Genomic DNA, 17995 nt, shown 5'->3' with positions numbered 1-17995 from the left:
AGGAGCTTGGGTGTGCCCTCCAGAGCAGGTTACCAGAACAGTACCCGGACACAATTCAAGGTGTTGGTCATTACCTTTAAAGCCCTACGTGGCTCAGGACCAGCGTATTTGCGAGACTGCCTACTGCCGGATACCTCCCAACGGCCGATAAGATCCCACAGGGTGGGCCTCCTTAGGACACCGTCAGCCGGACAGTGTCGGCTGGCGGGGCCTCAGAGGAGGGCCTTCTCTGTGGCCGCTCCGAACCTGTGGAATCAGCTACTCCCAGAGGTCTGGACCTCGCCCACCCTCATGGCCTTCAGAAAAGCTGTAAAAACCTGGCTGTTCTGGCAGACCTAGGGCTGTTGACCTTATTATGTAGGGTCCAGCCCCAATTTGAATGTAAGCTTGTTGGAGAATTTTAATCTTTATTTTAATTTTATTTTGTTTGTTTTTCTTTTCTTGTTTTGTGTAAGCCGGCTGGAGTCTTCCGGGATCGGGCGGCCTATAAATCTAATAAATTAAATTAAATCTAAGGCAATTACAAGGCAGAGGTCACACTTCATTTTCTTCTTCAGCAAGAGCCAGTGCCATGGATTCGGGACACGATTCCAATTTTGGACAAGAAAAAGCCATCTTTCTAAATTTGAGACAAATTGAGCATAGCTTCTCAACTGTCACAATTGTGGTGCAGTTTCATGGCACTGTATTTTGTTTCAATCATTCCATTAGTTTGCTCAAAAAGCCACTGTTTCTCCTGTTCGTCCATAATCAGTTTCAGTGTCACTTCTTGGAAGGTTCTATTTACTCCCACCTAGGTAATATGGAAGATAAAGTTATCATTGAAACAAACACAATTTAATATCAACTTGACATGCAGTAGGACAGCTTCCAGTTACCATACCTCTTGAAAATGAATTTTTTTGAACATGCCAATACTGGTTTCATTTTCCAATTTAATTTTTGCCTCAAAAGTGGTGAGTCCAAGATGCGTAATTCCTACAGATGAAGATAATAATGAAGATAGAGCTTTATTTGGAAAAGGAATGATTACAGACTAATGGTAGTATACAAACTTTGCATGTAAACATCCCTATGCTGAATTCCTGGCATCTCCAAGTGGGTCCATTGACTCCTTAGAAACAGTACCATCATACACAGATAAGTAATTTGATTTGGTTACGCTAACTAACTAAAGGTATGCTTACAATGTTCCTACTGTTAAAGACAAGTTGAAATTTTGTTTTTAGTATATTTTGTGCGAGTTGAACTATGCTGTTTCTCTGTGCCATATAATATAAGTGGGTATATGTTTATTTATTGTCATGTTCATGTAGTGTATATTAGAGGTGGTGACCCTATGCGAGCTGTATGCAATGAAATTTCATTTTAGTGTATGCCGATTAGTGTATATTTAAAGTGACAATAAAGTTATTCTAAATAAACAATACTCGTTCATAAAGTACTTTACATATGAAGCTAAAATCCAACATCAACTAGAATGTAAATACACCACATTAATTCAAAACAATTGAATTGCACTTTGGCATTTTTAAGACACAAAGAAGTTGAACAGAAGACACACACAGATCTGAAGTAAAAGTGATATGGAAACATTTTCCCATTCTCCCAACATTAAATATTTTGCTCAACTGTTAATATGCTCTGTCAGAAAATCTGTTCTGTTGGGCACCCTTTTTGACCATACAAATTCCTTAATTTCTTGGCTCATTCTGTTCCTCTCACATTGTAACAGCTAAAAATCAGAGTTTGCATATTCTATGTTAGGTATTCTTACCATAAAACATCATGATGAGAGTGGCCTCCTTGCCAAACCCTCTGCCACGGTAGTTGGGCTCTGAAAGAGGGAACAGGTGCCAAAGTCTCCTTTTAGGAAAATTATGATTCTTCCTACATTTTACAAAATTTGGTATTACACAAGACACATTTTTAGAAAGCATAAGATTGGCAATCAAAAAAAAAAGGGGGGGATGGCAAAGCTTTCTCGCTCTATATCTAATCCAAGGATGGGTTTCTGTTGGCATTACTGCTGGTTCGGTGCGTGCGCAAAGTTGCCTATAAATAGGTCTGTGCATGTGCAGAACATTAAAACAGGTTAAAAAAAGATGTTGTGGTTACTGGGAACCAGTTTGGGGGTGTGGTGGGCATGATGTCCCTACTGGTTAAGAGACCCAGTCGCCATTTGCACTGAACCAGTGCGAACCAGTAGGAACCCACCTCTGATCTAATCCTATTCATCAAGATGTATCCTATAGGTTCAAAACATTAACAATATTGTCTAGACAGCATTCACTGGCCTGCTAAAAAATATTTGAAGGCCATTCTTTCAAACTTCTCTCTTTGTCTCTCATATAAATGATTAAATATACTCGATTTGATTCTGGTAGGTTTCAGATGCAAAGGCATGTTGCTATAAACTTAAAAGATTATTTCAAGATGTAAAGGAGTATTTGAAATAATTTTCTCCACCAATATGATCCAACTTCTGCTCTAGGTTTTATTTGGGAGGCCCCAATGAGTTTTGTTTACAATATGATGCCAGGAGTAGTTTTCTCATTGGCAGTGGTGAAATAATAAAACTATCTCCTGAAAGGAATTTGGGTCAATAAAATAGTTGAAGATATCCTTGTGTGCTGAGGCAATAATGAAAATACATTCCCTTTAAACATGTCTGTGATTTAAGTTTTTTTGATTTTTAAACAATGAGAGCTGATTTTAATTTATTATTATTATTATTAAGTACCGTTGCCTTTGTTGCATTTAAGATCCAGCTTTTTTTTGGGGGGGGGGGGGTGTCGTGGAAATCTCCTTGGAAGAAAAATGATATAGTAACAAAATAAATACTGGGAGACATGAAACAAATTAGATGACCTGCAATCATGATTTCTATCTCTCCCACTGTTGGATCTTCAGAATTGGTAAGGAACAAGTTCACATCTCCCACCATACAGTCTTCTTCTGTGGCTTTCTGGCTAGACCACTTTTCAGCATCAAGTATTATAAATGTGCATTCTGGGAAACGTAAAAAAAAGTAGAATCAGAAAAGATTATTATGAATCTCTGGAAGAAGCATAATATATAAAATCAAGGTAAATATATATGATTACTGGAATCAATATTATCTAGCTTTGGCCACTATTCTACTCTCTTACCAGCACTCCATTTCACATTCTGCAGGTATATAAAATTGAATTACAGATTTCTCACTTTACATAAATATATATCTTCTAAGGGCAATTTATCGCATTTTTCTGAAATACTACAATCAATTGGCATCAGATAAAAAATAAATATCTGGTCTTTACAATAAAATTGAAGACAACATTGTAGCTAATGAGTTTTTAAATTAATAATAAATAAATCATAATAATTAATAATCTAATAATTAATGACTAATGTTAAAAAGCCAAGGAAAACAGTTGTTCTGTACAACATTTCAAAAGAAAGACTGACAAACTCTCAATGGCAACCAGAATTATACAATATTACAGAAAACATTTCCAGCTTGCAGTCCAATTTCACGGACCACAAAAGTTTGAAAGAGATGTTTGTTTCATGTCTGAACAGTCGAAATCTGTTTCTAAATACATAATAACATGTAGAGTGTATTACAAAAGTCTAGCCTGAATGCCATCAGGTTGCACATTTAGGTTTTTGATAGGAGTACAACCTTATTTAAGAACTGTAGATCTCCATAAAAATATTTAGTTTTCCAAACTTTAACTCCACTGTCTTGTTATCTTCTATCTACCCAAAAGTGCTTTCAAATCCTGAAACAAAAATTTTAGGGCCATCCTGGAATAAGTAGGTATGTAGAAATAGTAAATAGATTCTCATGATGACTGCATGAAACTTCAGGATAGCTTCCTTGAAGGATTTCAGGGAGATGTTAAAACATGGTAGGTAGAAGCTTGCTCACAGATTAATATTGTCCTTGGACTAACAATGTTGTGGTAAAATAAAATTTTCCTAGCATCTCATTTTGAGACTTCTCTTCCAGGAAGAACTGTAATCAATATTAATATCATGTCTCCTAATGATAATCCAAGCAAATGATGTAGAAGGGTATCAAAATAGCTGAAAAGACTAGAACCATCAGTTAATTTGTATTCCTTCAGAAATCTTTCACCGAGTATAATAGAATGCCCCATAATATACTGTACATAAACATTTAAATAAGATTTTCTATTATAATACAATATCTCTTTGTATTTGATCATGATTGAACTGAGTTACAATAAAAAGCATTTCCAGAACTGAAAATTATGAAATTGTAAAGTTTAAACTGTAACAATTAGCAGTAATGGTCTAAAAATGCTTCTTTTAACTACCTGTAGGGCTTGTCAAGGGTGTGTGTCATACTGAGGTGGTTAACAGACTGAGATGAGACCCCACCTCCCCCCTGTGTGCATCTTGCTCCCTTCTTTGTCATCTTTGTTAATTTTAAAGTCAATTTTAGTGTCACTATTTATTGTTTTGATGTTTTATCTTGTTGCTTATATCGGTTGTAAGCTGCCTAGGCCAGATCGGCGCCATATACGTTTCATAGATAAATAATATTTGTGAAATGAACCACGCAACATATGTGTAGACTACCCCTTTCCAGGTCTTCCCAAATATTCAGAAATCTCACTGTCTGCATCTTCCCGCCAGCTGCACTGCATCTCATATTCCTGTTCAAGGCTTAGGGGTTCAGATGCAGTCAGACGCTGTAGTTCTTCAGACTTCATCCACTCATGGTATCTAATCAGAAAATTGAGGAAAAAGTAACTAGGCTTATTTAGAATATTATCCCCTATAGCCGGGATGGTGAGCCTACGGCACGTGTGCCACAGGTGGCATGCGGAACCATTTGTCAGGGGACATGAGGCGTTGCATGCCCGCGCTGGCTAGCTGAGTTCAGCCTTTTTTAAAGCCATTTTTCGCCCTCCTCAGGCTCCAGAGGGCGAAACACCTCCCCCCCCGAGGCCCTCCATAGCGCAAAAAAACGGCCCTATGGGCAAACCGGAAGTTCGGGAACGGATTTCCGGTTTGTGCATAGGGGCAGTTTAAGCCCTCTGGAGCCTTCAGGGGCCTTCTGGAGACTTCCCTGAAGGCTCCGGAGGAAAACAAACAGCCCTACGAGCAAACCGGAAGTCACTTCATGCGCGCATTGCATTATGAGTGCCCATGCACGCACCCATCCGCATTCCCCCTGCTTATGGCACGCAAGCCAAAAAAGGTTTCCATCGCTGCCCTATAAGCTGGTATGGGGTTAAGTACACTTCTTGATGAACTGTGTAGTGATACAATGTAACTCACATAAGCATTTTGATAGCCCCCATTCAGATTAAGAGCTGCCATCTCAAATTCTGCACACTAGTCCTTTCCTCTAATTAGAGATTGAATTTACAGGTAGTCCTCGATTTTCAACAGCTCGTTTAGTGACTATTCAAATTTACAATGGCACTGAAAAAGTGACGATAGCCTTTCACAATTACAACTGCCGTAGCATCCCCCTGATCACGTGATCAAAATTCAGATGCGTGGCAACTGACTCATATTTATGACGGTTGCAGTGTCCCGGGGTCACATGATCTCCTTTTGCGACCTTCTGACAAGCAAAGTCAATGGGGAAGCCAGATTCACTTAAAATAACTGCAGTACTTTACTTAACAACTGTGTCAAGAAAGATCATAAAATGCATAATTCCCCTAACAGTTATCTCACTTAACAACCTAAATTTTGGGCTAAATTGTGCTTGTAAGTCGAAGACTACCTGTACTTGATGCTTAGAAAGTGGGTTTCTAGTTATCACAACAGGAGAGAAACTGAATTTATTACACTGTACCTTTTCTTTTTACAAAAAACAACAACACCCTACCTAATAAACATTTATCATAGAAACTGGCATTTTGTTGAATTTCACAGCATGACCTTATGGAAAAAACAGGGTTAATGCTGCACCTGGCATATGATTCTTGGGTTTCCTATCGCTGCTCTAGAGTTAGCAAGTAATACAATTTATGATAAAGACTAAGCAAGTATGCAGAGCTCATTTCATAAGTACTGAGTGAACTCCCTTTTGATCTTCAGTTGCTATTCATTTTTACAAGAAAGGGGGGGGGGGTTTAGAGTTTTAGAGTTTTATTAGTATTTGTAGGCCGCCCTTTTCCCTGAGGGGACTCAGGGCGGCTCACACAAAACCGGGAAGGGGGAATACAGACATTAAGATAGAAACATATAATAAAATAGTAAGCAACATACATTCATCATTCGGGAGGGGTAACTATCCTTATCCCCAGGCCTGACGGGCGAGCCAGTTCTTCAAGGCTATGCGGAAGGCTTGGACGGTGGAGAGGGTACGAATCTCCACGGGGAGCTCGTTCCAAAGGGGGAAAAGATTTCATGTGGTGAAAATCTTACTCATAGAGGAAAAAATGGGATCTTTCTCTGATAGTTGGAAGATTGGTCCCCATTCAGAAATTATTTTCAGATATTTATTCTGTTGCAACAGCGTATAATAAACACGTAGGTGTCTACCTTAGAATTCTCATTCTTACTACTTGCAATCCTAATTTCCAAATTTTAAGATCAATGATGAAACTTAAATGTATGTTAATTTTGGAGTAAGCAACTCTGGATATAGTTTACTTGGCCTAAACAGCAATCTACCATATATTTGAAGGGAGTAAGATGATTGTATGCATGCTGCATCTGTCTGAAACTCCTTAATTTAGTAGAAAATGTGGGTTAGAGAGCATCACCACCACATGATTTTGTAACAGGCTGACCAACCGCACTCAATGTGTAGTCCTCAAGGGAACTGCATCTACATGGAGGGAAGTATGCAGTGGAATACTCCAAGTCTCTGTTTTAGGCCAAGTACTCTTCAACACCTTCATCAATGACTTGAACGAGGGGATAGAGGGGGAACTCATTAAATTTTCAGATGACACCAAGCTGGCAGGAATAGCCAACACTCCAGAAGACAGGCTTAAGATACAGAAGGACATTGACAGACTTGAATATTAAGCGCTAGCAAAATGAAATTCAGTGGTGAAAAAAAGGTTCTATATTTAGGCAAGAAAAACAAAATGCACAAGTACAGTATATGTAATACCTTGCTCAATAGTAGTAACTGTGAGAGTCCTAGTGGACAACCATTTAAATATGAGTCAGCCGTGTGCAGCAGCTGCCAAAAAAGCCAACACAGTTCTAGGATGCAAGAACAGAGGGAATGAATCAAGATCATACCACTTTATAATGCCTTGGTAAGGCCACACTTGGAATACTGCATCCAGTTTTGGTCACCATGATATAAAAAAAGATGTGGAGACTCTAGAAAGAGTGCATAGAAGAGCAACAAAGATGATTAGGGGATTGGGGCTAAAACATGAAGAACAGTTGCAGGAATTGGGTATGTCTAGTTTAATGAAAAGAAGGACTAGGGGAGACATAGCAGTATTCCCATATCTCAAGGGCTGTCACAAAGAAGAGAATCAAGCTATTCTCCAAAGCACCTGAGGGAAGGACAAGAAGCAATGGGAGGAAACTAATCAAGGAGAGAAGCAACTTAGAACAAAGAAGAAATTTCCTGACAGTTAGAACAATTAATCAGTGGAACAACTTGCCTCCAGAAATTGTGAATGCTCCAACACTGGAAGTTTTTAAGATGATGTTGGATAACCATTTGTCTGAAGTGGTGTAGGGTTTCCTGCCTAAACAGGGGGTTGCATTAGAAGACCTCCAAGGTCCCTTCCAACTGTTATTCTATTCTATTCTTATATTTTTCTCTGATTGCAGGTCAATCACAGAAAATATGCAGCTTTTTAAAAAAAGAATTGCCTACAGTTGCAAGGTGAACAAACATTCCAAATAACGTTTGGTTTTGAATCTGAATAAATATGCAAATAAGTCAGCTGTATATGATTTATAGCTGCACCAGTCATTTTCCAGACAAAATTCTCATGATTTTAAACAACAATACATTAATATAATGTTTTCCCTATCTGCCCAATGATTTTGTGCATGTATTTCAAAACTGAACATCTCGGGAATTTGTTGTGGCACTTTGAGTGGAAAACATAAACTTGTAAAATAAATATATTTTCAAACCAGAGCTCTCAAATCAACATCACTCCCCACCCCCCAAACTAAGTTATTTATTGCATACCTGGGTACATGAGCAGACATATATGGTACAAGGGCTACCCTCTTCCCCTGCAGTACAGTGTTTTGGTTAATCTTCATAGTCTGAATCCTAAAACAACATAAGTGAGAAATAAAATCTGAGTAGAAATAGTATTAGAATTAACTCAAGACATTTACTGAACGTTTTATTTGTATTACAGTATGCTTAATTAAAAATGTGTGAAATACAAAGCTATGTGTACCTATATGAGTAATGAGACAAAAGAATGTTTTAATAACCAATCTAATAATAGTTTATTCTCTATGGCTGCTACAAAAAGCAATTTATAATATTTCATTTCCATTTTGATTTTTTTCAACTAGTTATTTCAAAGTTAAACAAAATAAAGATTTGGAATCATGAACTAATATCTAGATAGGGCAGTGTCCACAGCATTCTTTGGAAAACAGTTTTAAAACTTACATACAATAACCGGATAGAACACATAAAAGAATGAATGTATCATTGGATGTTGATCACGGATATGGAATATGGAATTTTTTGGCCCAAAACTCTTCGAAGTGCCACATATTTCCTTGTTTTATACTGTTGTTTTCCTATTTAGGGACTTTTCCCTACTTAGAAAGTTAAAAGCAAGCTGAAAAAGACTAAACTCATTTTCTTCTTCCCCCATCATATATGTACTAGTGTTTGATAAACAGGTCAGGCTGTTTTAAAGCCTCAGTAGGTTTGTCCTCTGATAAGCCAAGATCATAATCCTTTTTGAACCCTATGGGGTGTCAAAAGATATAGATATAACAAAGTTTGTTTTTTTAAAGCTGTCACACTTTTTCCTTACACAACAAATATCTACATCCTTACAGACAACATGTTGACTAAATGAGAGGGACAATAGTATAATTACTGGTATTTTCTAGGATGGAAAATGCCAATGCTTACGTAGCACTGATAAGTCACCAGTTAAATCAAGAATGGGAAGAGTATGAAGGTAATGTGGAGAACAACTGGAAGGCTGAGGGTTCATTAAAACCCACTATGAAGGGTTTTAGATGTAGAAAAAAAATAGGTTAGAAGGGGAAAAAAGATCAAACTAACTCTAAGCCTTAAGTTTGTATAGCACTTTGTAGCTCCTGGCTAAATAAGCTCCTCCAGCTTCTGATTTTGAATGCTGAAGAAGCAACATAAGAAGAGTAGTGAAGCTTTTGACCCATTTGTGTTGGACAATATTCTATGGGCATATGGGCAGCCAAGTAAACAAATCAATGGATCATCGAACAAATCAAACCAGACTTCTCACTCAAGGCACAAATTATGTGCCACCAAATCATTTTTGACTCCTAGTGACCACATAATTTTCTCCACGATCCCTCACTGATTCTTTAGTTTCCCACTGGATCCCTCATTGGCACCATAATGCTGGTCCACTCTGCTTTTTTTCCATCTTAGAGTTTTTTTCCAAAGTTCTGGGTCTTACATGTGTCTGAAGTAGGGTAACTGGAGCCTTTGGCATTTGCATCTCAGAGAATTATTTGCCCAAAGATCCATTGTCCCCAAAGTGCTTTTTTCCAAGAGGCAATTGGAGTTTCTGGTTTTTTCTTTGAAGACGTTTGTTTCATTTCTCATCCAAGAAGCTTCTTCAGCTCTGACTGGATGGTTGGTGATGAACGTCAGAGCTGAAGAAGCTTCTTGGATGAAAAATGAAATGTCTTCAAAGAAAAAACCAGAAACTCCAATTGCCTCTTGAAAAAAAAGCACCTTTGGGACAACCATAACCTGGAAGACTGAGACTCTACAGACATCCAACGATCCATTGGTTTATTTCCCTGACTGTCCACAGAGTATCCTCCACCAAAATCTAAAGGCGTCAATACTCTTTCTAACCAGCTTTTTCAAAGTCCAACTTTTGCTTTCATGTAGTGTCACAGGGAAATGCCATGACTTGTACTATTCCGATTTTGTTGAGGTATAGATGTATCAGCTCAAATTATCCATCTCATCTTCACGGAGAAAATCTGTCTATGTGTTTGATGTTTCAATCAGAGTAAGAGAGTTGGAAGGGGACTTTGGAGGTCTTCTAGTCAAACCCTCTGCTCAAGCAGGAGACCCTATATACCATTTCAGACAAGCTCGCTAAGAGTCGGCGCTGACTTGATGGCGCATAATACATCAATCGATCGATCGATCAATCAATCGAGTCATACACTGGGCAATGTATGTTAGACTTGCGTGCTGATGACCGTATCTCGGAATATTTAGTTACAGAGAAAGAAATCGCCCCACTGAGTTCCGACAACCGCTCCCTCGAAGCCTAGCGTGGTTCGAGCTAGGCTTTTAATATCTACGCTCCTGAAGGAAAGAAGAGCAAAAGGCCAAAAGAGCTCACGAAAGGATACAAAGCCCATCCGCTCCGTCGCCCAAGCCAGCACCAACTGCCGCCCCATTTAAAAGCAACCGGCGACAAGCGCGCATCCCCCACCCCAATCTCTCAAATCCTCGATCTCCACGCTTGCGCAATCGAAGGCCCTCCTATCGTAACTGAACGCTACGGTAGCCGTAGAGCCTCAATCCGCCTCGCGAATCTCCTCCTCGATTGATGTAGGAAGCGTCTCGGACAGCTGTACAGTCGTGGTGGTTGAAGTGGGCCCCTTTTTTTGGCCGGCGTGGCGCATGCGCTGTCCGCGGCTTCGCTTCCCCGGGCGCAGCATGAAAGGAGCCGGCTTGGAGTTGCGGGTGAAGAAGCCTCTGCCTTGGGGTTTCTCTGGGCTTGTGGTTGTTACCGGTAAAGGCTTTTTTTTTTGAGAGAGAGAGAGATAAGGAAGGGCGTTTCGTGGTGGTTTGTAGGGAACGGCGGGAAGCGGCACGGCGAAGCAGCAGCCCTGGGAGGCAGAATGGGAAGAGGAAGCCGCGGCTGGGCGAGTTTAAGGGACGTGGCATGCCCGGAGCAGCTCCGGCAGAGGTTTCCTTTGGCTTTCTAACAGCAGGGACTGCAACCCCGAAATGCTTTTCCAAAGGGACCCGTGTAGGATGATGCCTAAAGTACCCTGAAACCAGCTTTGGGCGTTTCCGTGGCATTGTTAAAACGAGGGGGTGACTTCGTGTTAGGACAGTCGTCAGCATCGTTTGAGGGGCTGACACGCGTGTGCACGGGCGGCTCTGTGTTTACACTTGGTGAAAAGATCGGCCCGGCGTACTTGATCGCCAATTACGCCGAAGGATGTAATCTAGAAAAAGGTGTGCAATACTGTATAATAAGCAAATTGTGCAATACTGTATAAGCGAAGAGTAAGCAAAGGGACTAAGATACTAGTTAGTCACATCTTTATGCCTATTGGTTTTCCGAAACCATATTCTATAATCTGAACTGCATTCCTAAAGTTAGATTTTATATATCTATAAAATCCATCCATCCATCCATCCATCCATCCATCCATCTATCTATCTATCTATCTTTATTTATAATCCTACCTACCTACCTATCTAAAAGAAGAGACAGACATTGCGATCTTGGGAACTTAAAATGTATTACCCATAACTACCCTCCCCTGAAAATAAGCCCTCCTCAAAAATATTGCAACACAGTAGCAGCCATAAGGTGACCACGCTTGAAATGTCATTGTTCTCCATGCAGTGAGACTAAGTTGAGAACATCAGTGTGTTCAGAATAAGATGGTCAGGGAATACTTCTGAATAGAAGTATACACTGAATCTGAATTTGAACACAGACTCCTAATGCCATTCTGTCTCTAAACTTACCTTTTATAATCCTTAATGATAGCCTTACTTACTTAGTTCATGATAGAGATAGATAGATAGTATTGGAGAGGAAATACATTTTTTCTCAAGAGCTAAAGTAACATGTAAGCCTATTGAATAAAGGTGAAAAGTAATCCCTGTTTATTATTAAAGCTTAAAGAAATGTATAGCAGTACTTTAGCATTAACATCAGTGCAAAGATAGAAAATGGGATAAAAGCAGAGTTAGATGATTTCTTAGGCTACACTTCAAAATGAAAATATTGACAAAAGAGATTTTCATTATGAAATATGTGAAACTGATGACTGAGAATAAATAATACATTTTAAAAAGAAAATCTGATTGTACCATATAAGCTATGCCTATTTGACAGGATGCTCTATTAACAAAAAGATGGATCAACTTTCAGTCTGATTTCTGAGAAGTTTTGGAAGTTTTTAAACATTGTGCTTTTGACAAAAAAAAGATTTCTGACAAGGGAAACAGTACTTTGCATTAAGGTCTTTGGGATTTATTATATGAAATATTTTATGTCTTTGGTCAGAAATAGCCAATTAAGGAGCTATCTATGGATATTTTTAAGTCACATTTGTGCTTTTAACAGAAAGATGGGCTATAAATCCAGTTTTCTTCTTCTATAGAAAATATTTTGTTCAATCAGAGTCTTGCAGTTTCCTGTTTGATTGACTGACTTTATTTGCAACTGATATACTGTATTCTCTTCACTTACTTTATTTTTCTATTATGAAGTAATTTCATATATTACTAGGATCTCATAATTAGCTTTCCCTGGAAATAATGTTAGTGTTGCCCTAGGATGCAGACTCAATTAGGAACTAACAATTAAGGGGAAGAGTGCCTTTTACTTACTGCAATCTAATTTCAAGCAGAGAAAATCTTAGAGTTGTTTAATAAAGCAATGGCATGGAAACCGGTGATTTTTTTTTAATTGGTTAAAGCCATGATGGTTAAGTCTCTGATTCTATCTTTATCTCAGTAAAATTTGGTATGTGGTGGATTCAATTCTTAATAATTATAAGTAACTTTGTAAAAAAGCTAAGTGTTTTATGTTTTTCAGGTTAACTGGAACAAGAACGACTGACAACATATCTGTCTCAAGTCTTTAAATTCTTTTCAATATGGCTGGAAGCATCACCGATACAGGGGAGCTCTACTCTCCTTATGTGAGTGCTTAGCATTTATATAGTCACTTAATGCGTGTTTTATGTTTAGTCCAGTATTAACATGAAAAATTGTAATTTTATGTAGGGCAAATGTGTTCTTGTGCTTGTTTTTTAATTTTTTTCCCAAATTATGGAACATATTACATACAGCCTGTTTATAAATTGGGCTTTGATACCGAATATTGTTGTGATCATTTCATAACTGCATTGTAATCGACCTAGAAAAGGATTTGAAAATACTAGTAAATGATTATATCTATACTTCATATAAATACAAATTTAAAGAAAGTATTGGTGTATAGCACATTTTTAAAATATTTTTTGATGCCAAAGGATACAGAAACAAGTTTATAAATAAGCAGCAATTCCCTCCAGAATACAGGCAACAAGTTGTTAAAAGAAGTTTAAGAATGGTTCCTGCTGACTAGTTATATTACATAATAACAAAATGCAGTGAAAAGCCTTAATTATTAAAATATTATAAATATTTAAGGGTTTTAAGGGCTATGCGGAAGGCCTGGAGGGTGGTGAAGGTACGAATCTCCACGGGGAGTTTGTTCCAGAGGGTCGGAGCAGCCACAGAGAAGGCCCTCCTCCGGGTAGTCGCCAGTCGACACTGGCCGGCTGATGGAATTCGGAGGAGGCCTAGTCTGTGGGATCTAATTGGTCTAGTGGAGGTAATTGGCAGTAGGCGGTCTCTCAAGTACCCAGATCCAATACCATGAAGGGCTTTGTAGGTGACAACTAACACCTTGAAGCGTACCCGGAGATCAACAGGCAGCCAGTGCAGCTCGCGGAGGATAGGTGTTACGTGGGTGAACCGAGGCGCACCCACGATCGCTCGCGCGGCTGCATTCTGGACAAGCTGAAGTCGCCGAATACTCTTCAAGGGCAGCCCCATGTAGAGCACGTTGCAGTATTCCAGTCTGGAGGTCACAAGGGCACGAGTGACTTTTGTGAGAGCCTCCCGGTTCAGGTAGGGACGCAACTGGTGCACCAGGCGAACCTGGGCAAATGCCCCCCTGGTCACAGCTGACAAATGGTGTTCAAAAGTCAGCTGTGGGTCCAGGAGGACTCCCAAGTTGCGGACCCTATCTGAGGGGCGTACTATTTGACCCCCCAGTCTGAGAGGTGGAACACTTGGCCAATTAGTAGGAGGAAAGCACAGCAGCCACTCGGTCTTATCTGGATTGAGTACAAGCTTGTTAACCCCCATCCAGTCCCTAACAGTCTCGAGGCCCTGGCACATCACGTCCATCGCTTCATTGAGTTGGCACGGGGCGGACAGATACAGCTGTGTATCGTCCGCATACTGGTGGTATTTTATCCCGTGCCGTCGAATGATCTCACCCAGCGGTTTCATGTAGATATTAAAGAGGAGGGGGGACAGGACCGAACCCTGCGGCACCCCATACGTTAGGGGCCTAGGGGTCAATCTCTGCCCTCCGACCAACACCGACTGCGACCTGTCCGAGAGGTAAGAGGAGAACCACCGTAAAACAGTGCCTCCCACCCCCACCTCCCGCAGTCGTCGCAGAAGGATACCATGGTCGATGGTATCGAAAGCCGCCGAGAGGTCAAGGAGTACCAGGATGGAGGCATGACCTCCATCCCTGGCTCTCCAGAGATCATCGATCAATGCGACCAAAGCAGTTTCCGTGCTGTAGCCAGGCCTGAAACCCGACTGGAATTTACTAAATTACTATATAACATTAAAAATATTACAAATATGAAAATCTATTATCAATCAACTAATTCGACCTACCAACTGTCTGCTGTAAAAAAGCAGTTAACAAATAATCCCAACAGCATGCTAAACTTCAATGCCCTCTGTTAATTATCTGCTATTGTATTTAAATCACAGATAGTCCACAAATGGCTTTTAATCTATCATAAACCCACTACAATCATTATCCCTGATTCATCCAGGATCACGAATCTTTGATTGATTCTTGGTAATAAAACTTTTCCTTGAATTATTTGGGATCTTTCCAAATAGTTGCATTTGAGTTGAGATTATCTCTGCAACACTTGTTCAATAAATTTTCCTATCAATCAAAACACAGCATCCCCCAACAGTTGTCTTCTAGTTGCGTATAATAAGCCTATTCCGCAATTTCCATTTGCTTTCAATTTAACAATTAAAATATAGGCTAAAACAAAGGGAAACTTCAAAACAAAATGTTAAAAGAGAGACTTGCCTATAAAAAAGCAAACAGTGATAAGAAAAGATGGAGACCCAACCATCCACTGCTCTTGCAGAAAATCACAATCCACTAGATTCTCTTCCCAGGCAAGTACACAGTCATCCGAGGGCCATCATGGATTATTCCAAGTTACTCCCGTAACTTAACCCAGAGAACCGGCTTTGGCAGCAAAGTCAGTAGTTTGTTGGCAGCAGAAAAATAATCATCCTACAGCTTAGCGTGCCATTTTCTGGAGACTCAGCAAAAGTGGGGTTTGATAATTTTTATAACAGTTATAAGTACAATTATAAATTTGCTCTTTGTCTAAAATTACATCCCGACTCTGTCCTTTCTATTATCTGATCAGGGACGTGCAGTCACTAGAGGCAGGGGAGGCGGGGCCTCACCAGTCTCCTGAGGGAAAGGAAGAATTTTAAATATTTTTTTTAAAATAATTAAAGCCAGGGTAGTTGCTACCAGATTCAAAGTCACAGTGGCTTGGTGTCTGCTCTCAGTGTTAACTATGGGAGGAGGCCAGAGAACTCGTGGCCTCTTTTGCCTAAGGAATTGTTCGCCTTTTAAAAGTTAAGGCGGAGTTAACAAGCGAACACTTTCATATGCAAAAGAGGCACTGATTCTCCCACCTCCTGATCGGGGAGCAGCGAATCATGCCTTAGGAGCACGCTTACGTTAGCACGCTTACGTTGGGCAGACAAGAGGAGAGTTGAGAGAGTTTCCACAGCTGGAAAAGGTGGATCGGACGGAGGGAGGGAGGGATTCAAATTTATTGTAATTTAATTTGTAATTTAATAAAAAATTTAATTTTTTATTGTGAGGTTTGTGTGTGTGTGTGTGTGTTTTTCTTTCTTCACAGCGGTGGGGTCGGAGGAGGCAGGGGGGCGAGGCGACGGAGCACGGAAGCGGCAGGGACGTTCTCGCCGCTGTGTTTCAACAGGCCAGGCATCTCGCATTTATGTCCGCCATAAACATGAGACACCTGGCCTGTTGGACTCAGTGGTGGTGGTGGGAGGAATTGGCTGGGTGGGCTGGCTGGCTGGGGAGGGGAGACCCCTTTAAAGCCCAGCATCGAGTGGGGAGGAGGAGGAGAGCGGTGAGTCCAGGCAGGGAGCAGGTCGGGCGAGGGTGGGTGGGCTGGCTGCAGGCCGGGGCATCAGGATTGTTTGTATGAGGAGGCGGGGGGGGGCAAGGCGGTGGAGCGCGACGGCGGCAAGAAGCATCTCAGATGGAGCCAGGACACCCGGAAGGCAAGCCGGCACTTAAAGGCATGCCGAAGTTCCGACTTGCCTTCCGGGTGTCCCGATTCCATCTGAGATGCTTCTCGCCGCCGTCGCGCTCCACCGCCTTGCCCCCCCTGCCTCCTCATACAAACAATCCTGATGCCCCGGCCTGTAGCCAGCCCAGCACTGAGCAGGGACGAGGAGGAGGAGGAGGAGGAGAAGACTGGTGAGTCCAGGCAGGGAGCAGGTCGGGCGAGGGGTGGGTGGGCTGGCTGCAGGATTGTTCATCGGAGGAGGTGGGGGGCAAGGCGGTGGAGTGTGACGGCGGCGAGAAGCAACACCCCCGCCACTGTGTCCGACAGGCGTCTCGCGTTTATGTCCGCCATAAATGCAAGACGCCTGTTGGACACAGTGCCGGGGACGTTGCTTCTCACCGTTGCTGCAGTCTTGCCTCACCAACGGTAACCGTCACCGCACGTCACTGTATCTGATGTATCTTATCTAACCATCAAAATCATAACTCATAAATTCATTTTTTCTGTTTTATACAAAAATGTTGATAAAAGGTTTCCAGTAATAAACTTTCCAGATTGCATTTTCTCTGATCAAACAAATCAGTTTGGCGATCTCAGCAAGTTTTGTCATCTTCACCAACTATTTATCTGTTGTAGGTATTGCCACAGCTTTCCATCTTTGTTCATACTTTCCATCTTTGTTCATACTCACTGAAGTTATAAAATTCTTTTACTTTTTTTCTCAACTGTCCATCAATCCCAAGAAGAGGTGGTTACAGCACTTTCTAGATTACTTAGTTCATAGGAGAGTAAGTTTTCCAAATAAAGCCAGATCATTGTAATGTTAAATTACAAATTGCATTACATGTTGTGATCCAGTTAAAAGATGCATTTGCTGATCAGATGCTGATCAGAACACAAGGATCTTGTTCTCCCAGAAAGAGCATGATGTTTATATATTATTATTATTATACAGTCTTTGAAGGCTATTGTTTAAACTTATGCCAGAAATCCTATGCTATTTTGTGCTCTTGGTTCATTTTATTCATATATTGTAGATCCAGAAATAAATGTACTTTGACAGTGAAGATAGGAGTTCTATAGAGAGAGCTGCTTTATATACAGAATTTCTAATAAAGCAGTTGAAGGCAACAGTGATACTTTCTTTTATTTTCCCCTTCTTTCCCCCCCTTTTGTGTTTCCTACAATTCTGATAGGTATGGTAAATTTTACAGGATTTGGCTTTTTTTCTGCCATTATCTTGTGCTTTTAGGAAGTGTTCTACGTTTAGTATACTGTATGAATTTCTTGCTCAGAATTGGCTTTCTGCCAGACTAATTCTCTTTGTACTGTACTTTTGGGTGCTTTTTGTGCAATGGTTTCCAAAGCCAGCACTATCTGGGTAGGTAGCTCACTTGAGAATTTATTGATTTATTTCAGAACTTAGTACGAATGCTTCCTTATAATGTGCAAAAGAGCTTTTACA

General features: G+C 40.5%; 2 protein-coding genes across 10 annotated transcripts in view; one reads left to right on the top strand and one right to left on the bottom strand.

Moving 5' to 3' along the window:
- Positions 1-384: 384 nt before the first annotated feature.
- NAT9 (N-acetyltransferase 9) lies at positions 385-10670 on the bottom strand. Of its 8 annotated transcripts, none has more exons than XM_087709992.1 (7): positions 10518-10665; positions 8156-8242; positions 4634-4743; positions 2872-3012; positions 1778-1837; positions 884-978; positions 385-793 (listed from the first exon to the last, which is right to left on the bottom strand). In XM_087709992.1, exons 1-7 carry the CDS (start codon positions 10601-10603, stop codon positions 650-652), a joined length of 723 nt encoding a protein of 240 aa, XP_087566118.1. In that variant the 5' UTR covers positions 10604-10665; the 3' UTR covers positions 385-649. The 8 variants fall into 8 exon arrangements, with proteins under 8 accessions (XP_087566118.1, XP_087566123.1, XP_087566120.1 ...); XM_087709997.1 differs by having other exon boundaries at positions 10611-10657; XM_087709994.1 differs by having other exon boundaries at positions 10016-10604.
- A 98-nt stretch (positions 10671-10768) lies between these two features.
- The window catches only part of SLC38A12 (solute carrier family 38 member 12), a 71486-nt gene continuing 64259 nt past the window's right edge, over positions 10769-17995 (top strand). The window contains exons 1-2 of one of the 2 annotated variants that reach the window (XM_087709990.1): positions 10769-10913; positions 12966-13071. In XM_087709990.1, the coding sequence (XP_087566116.1) occupies positions 13027-13071 (45 nt within the window). In that variant the 5' untranslated portion in view covers positions 10769-10913; positions 12966-13026. Of the gene's footprint in view, positions 10914-10983; positions 11366-12965; positions 13072-17995 lie in introns of those variants that run through there. The other variant, XM_087709991.1, reaches the window with a different exon arrangement.

This window comes from Thamnophis sirtalis, unplaced genomic scaffold (genome assembly GCF_051295495.1).
Source record: "Thamnophis sirtalis isolate CommonGarterSnake01/CBP01778 unplaced genomic scaffold, rThaSir2_p1.2 scaffold_3, whole genome shotgun sequence".
Taxonomy (NCBI): Eukaryota; Metazoa; Chordata; class Lepidosauria; order Squamata; family Natricidae; genus Thamnophis; species Thamnophis sirtalis.
This window is presented reverse-complemented; position numbering and strand designations above follow the sequence as displayed.

Excerpts from the sequence above, each read along its gene's own strand:
- NAT9 (XM_087709992.1), bottom strand. The coding sequence starts at position 10,603 with ATGCGCGCTTGTCGCCGGTTGCTTTTAAATGGGGCGGCAGTTGGTGCT. Across the intron at positions 3,013-4,633 it reads CTGGCGGGAAGATGCAGACA|AATGCACATTTATAATACTT; the intron begins GTGAGATTTCTG and ends TACGTTTCCCAG. Across the intron at positions 979-1,777 it reads TCTCATCATGATGTTTTATG|GAATTACGCATCTTGGACTC; the intron begins GTAAGAATACCT and ends CTTCATCTGTAG.